Source organism: Agrilus planipennis, unplaced genomic scaffold (assembly GCF_000699045.2).
Source record: "Agrilus planipennis isolate EAB-ADULT unplaced genomic scaffold, Apla_2.0 scaffold1884, whole genome shotgun sequence".
In the NCBI taxonomy this organism is placed as follows: Eukaryota; Metazoa; Arthropoda; class Insecta; order Coleoptera; family Buprestidae; genus Agrilus; species Agrilus planipennis.
The window spans coordinates 1572-4537 of record NW_020440534.1 but is presented as its reverse complement, the minus strand read 5'-3'; the positions used below and the strand labels follow the sequence as shown (position 1 = coordinate 4537).

At 37.3% G+C, this 2966-nt stretch overlaps 1 protein-coding gene across 1 annotated transcript; it reads left to right on the top strand.

The window, feature by feature from the left end:
- Positions 1-66: 66 nt before the first annotated feature.
- LOC108743845 (protein ECT2) lies at positions 67-2939 on the top strand (the record flags this gene model as incomplete). Its single annotated transcript, XM_018479441.2, has 7 exons — positions 67-210; positions 281-631; positions 695-1088; positions 1299-1459; positions 1767-2201; positions 2378-2638; positions 2744-2939. Coding segments are annotated over 7 exons (1863 nt in total), but the record flags the coding sequence as incomplete, so codon positions are not given.
- Between the last annotated feature and the right edge of the window lie 27 nt (positions 2940-2966).

The following is a 2966-nucleotide window of genomic DNA, read 5'->3' as shown; positions in this document are numbered from 1 at the left end:
TTTATTGCTATAGTGGTGCTTTTAATAATTCATTCTTTTGAAAAATTGTGTTAAAAATGGCGTTTATTCTATGTGCAGGTGGTAGACGAGTCTTCAGTTGCAGAAAGACCTGAAGCCCCCTCAAGGGCCCAAATAATCAAAGCTGAATGGTTCTGGACTTCAGTACAAAAGGAATTTTGTCTCGACGAGAAGGAATATTTATTTGACGACGTAAGCATTTAATAAGATTTCATTATTATGAAATTAAATGGAACTTGTTTTGTTTTTTACTTTTCTTTAGTATATCGAACAAGTACTGTCTCCAAGCACAAGAAGAGATTCCCATCAGGCAACTCCTAGCAGCGCCAGTCGACGTAAACGGAAACGACTTCAGGAAACATTATCATCTCTTGCCCATCAACAGTCACCCAGTTTACACAAACGACGGTCGTCTGTTAGCGATGCGGGTCTTTTATCTGTTTCTGGGTCGTTTTTGGATTCAACAGTTAGCCCAGACAAGGGGGCCATCGATGAGGAAGCCACCGCCGTTCTGGAAACACCTCGCAAGGTTTGCTCAGCCCGTCAGCAAGTGTTTCTCGAACTGGTACAAACTGAATGCAATTATGTGAACATCTTGCACACAATCATGACAGTAAGACAGTCGTCATTCGTTAACCCTCTTTATTTATCTTATACGTTTTATTGACTTCTGCAGATGTTTAAAAAGCATTTGGAGGAAATGCCAGAAGAAGAGGCTCTTTTGAACAATACAGAACTAAAAATAATTTTCGGAAATTTACCGCCCATCTACGAGACCCATCTGAAGATGCTTGAGGAATTGAAGTGGTCATCGAATCACTGGACGGAAGACTGTAGCATCGGCAATATAATTCTTAAGTATTCAACGGATCTGCTCAAGGCCTATCCTCCCTTCGTGAACTTTTTCGAGGAAATGAAGGAGATGCTCTTGCAATGCGACTCGAACAAACCAAGGTTTCATGCTTTCCTTAAAGCTTGCCAGACAAGGCAGGAATGTGGAAGGCAGACCCTTCAAGATCTGCTTATAAGGCCGGTACAAAGGTTGCCCAGTATCAGCTTGTTACTTAATGGTAAGTTTAGCTCTTCTTTTATTATTCCTTATAACGGAGATAGATCTATATTGATTCTTATTTTGTTTTTATCGTACCAGCTGGATTGTAAGAAGTAAGTAAATGTTGAAAATTAAAGAGGGAAATTGTAATAATAAATAATATTTTTGGAACTTCGTTTAAAGCTGGTGTTTACTTGTTTCTATTATTGTTTTATTCTTTCATTTGTAGATATTTTAAAGAATACATCTAAAAATAACCCCGATCATGCAGCTTTGGATAGGGCCCTTGCTGCTTTGAGGGAGGTCATGACGCACATTAACGAGGACAAAAGAAAAACCGAAGGACAAAGAGTCATGTTCGATATTTTCAACGATATAGATAACTGTCCTGTGAGTCACTTTTCGTGTTTTATTTAACTTTCGTTTAGATTCCAAAGACTCTTCATATGAGTTACTCTCTTATTTACGATATTACTTTTTTTTCAGTGAAATTGTTGGTTCAAGTAAGGGAAAATCTTTCAAATTGGAACTGTAATCGGTTGTTGTACTTATATGTCTTACTATAATAATTGAATTAATTGACAGCTTGCTTTTAGTCCAATTTAGAATTATTTTCTTTTTGTTAGTTCTGTTTTATTCATTAAGTTTAATTTATTATTGAATTAATTATTTGGACATGTTTTGTTACTTCTTACAGCCAGACCTGGTGTCTTCGCACCGTAGTTTTGTGACACGGTCGGAGGTAGTTCAGTTGTCTTCATCGGAGGGTCTTTCGGGCAAAGGTAATCCTCTCGTGTTATTCCTGTTTTCCGATCAACTGGAAGTTTGCAAGAAGCGTTCGAAAGCGTTCAATTCCCTTAAAAGTCCTAACACTGTCAACGGCTTTCATCAGAAGTCAACTACGAAACCATTCAAGCATGTAAAACTAATGCCATTAAGCACTATTAAACGGGTGATAGACATTAAAGAGACGGAGGAGTGCCAGAAAGTTTTTAGTTTAGTGTTTCGTAATAACGACGAGTTTAAAGAAAGACTTTTCTCATTCGCGATGACTGAGGAGAACGCCGACAAAACCGTGTTTTTGAGGACGTTATGTAAAACGATGGCCACTAATGCTTGCACAGCTGATTCGGTAAGAGAACTATTTACAATATTTCCTAGATATTTGATAGTAAAACAGTCTATGTTAATTTATACATTCCTAAACTTTCAATGATAAAAAATGAACCGAAAGTTTTGTATGTTTGATAAAAGTCCTGTATTTTATTCTGGTAAAGATGCACATAATGTGGTTTTTTATATTTACAGGATAAATTTCTAGCGTATTTAGAACCGCATCAGCTGGATATCGACACCAGTGACGTGGGTAACGGTACCTTATCTAAGGCGTTCAAATTCGCGAATCGGACGCGGCTCAAAGTTGGTAGGGCCTTTTCGTTTAATAAGACGCCCTCGAAACTGAAAAGGGCCGTGTCGTCGATGATGTCACCTTTTGGTAGTTCGACGAATCTCATAACCCCCGCCTCCCAACTCGCAAACATGAGACTGGCCAGTTACAGTAATATCAACGTAAGTTTATACAATGTGTATATTATTTTGTAATATTTAATAATTGAGTTTTAATTTATTTTTTATTAAATTATGAAATGTATAGTGTTCTATTTATTTTTTTAGGAAATCGGCGACCCCAATAACCCCAACGAATCTCCACCTGTCGCACCAATGTCCGTTCAACCCACACGAAAGCTCAAGGCTTCATCCCTGGGCGCAACAGCCCTAAAACGACTTTGATCCGTAATTTTTAGCCACTACTTTTTTAAGCCTAATCCTGTCTAGTATATTTTATTGATCTAAAATCGAAATACATTTGTACATATATATTTAATATTATTATTAT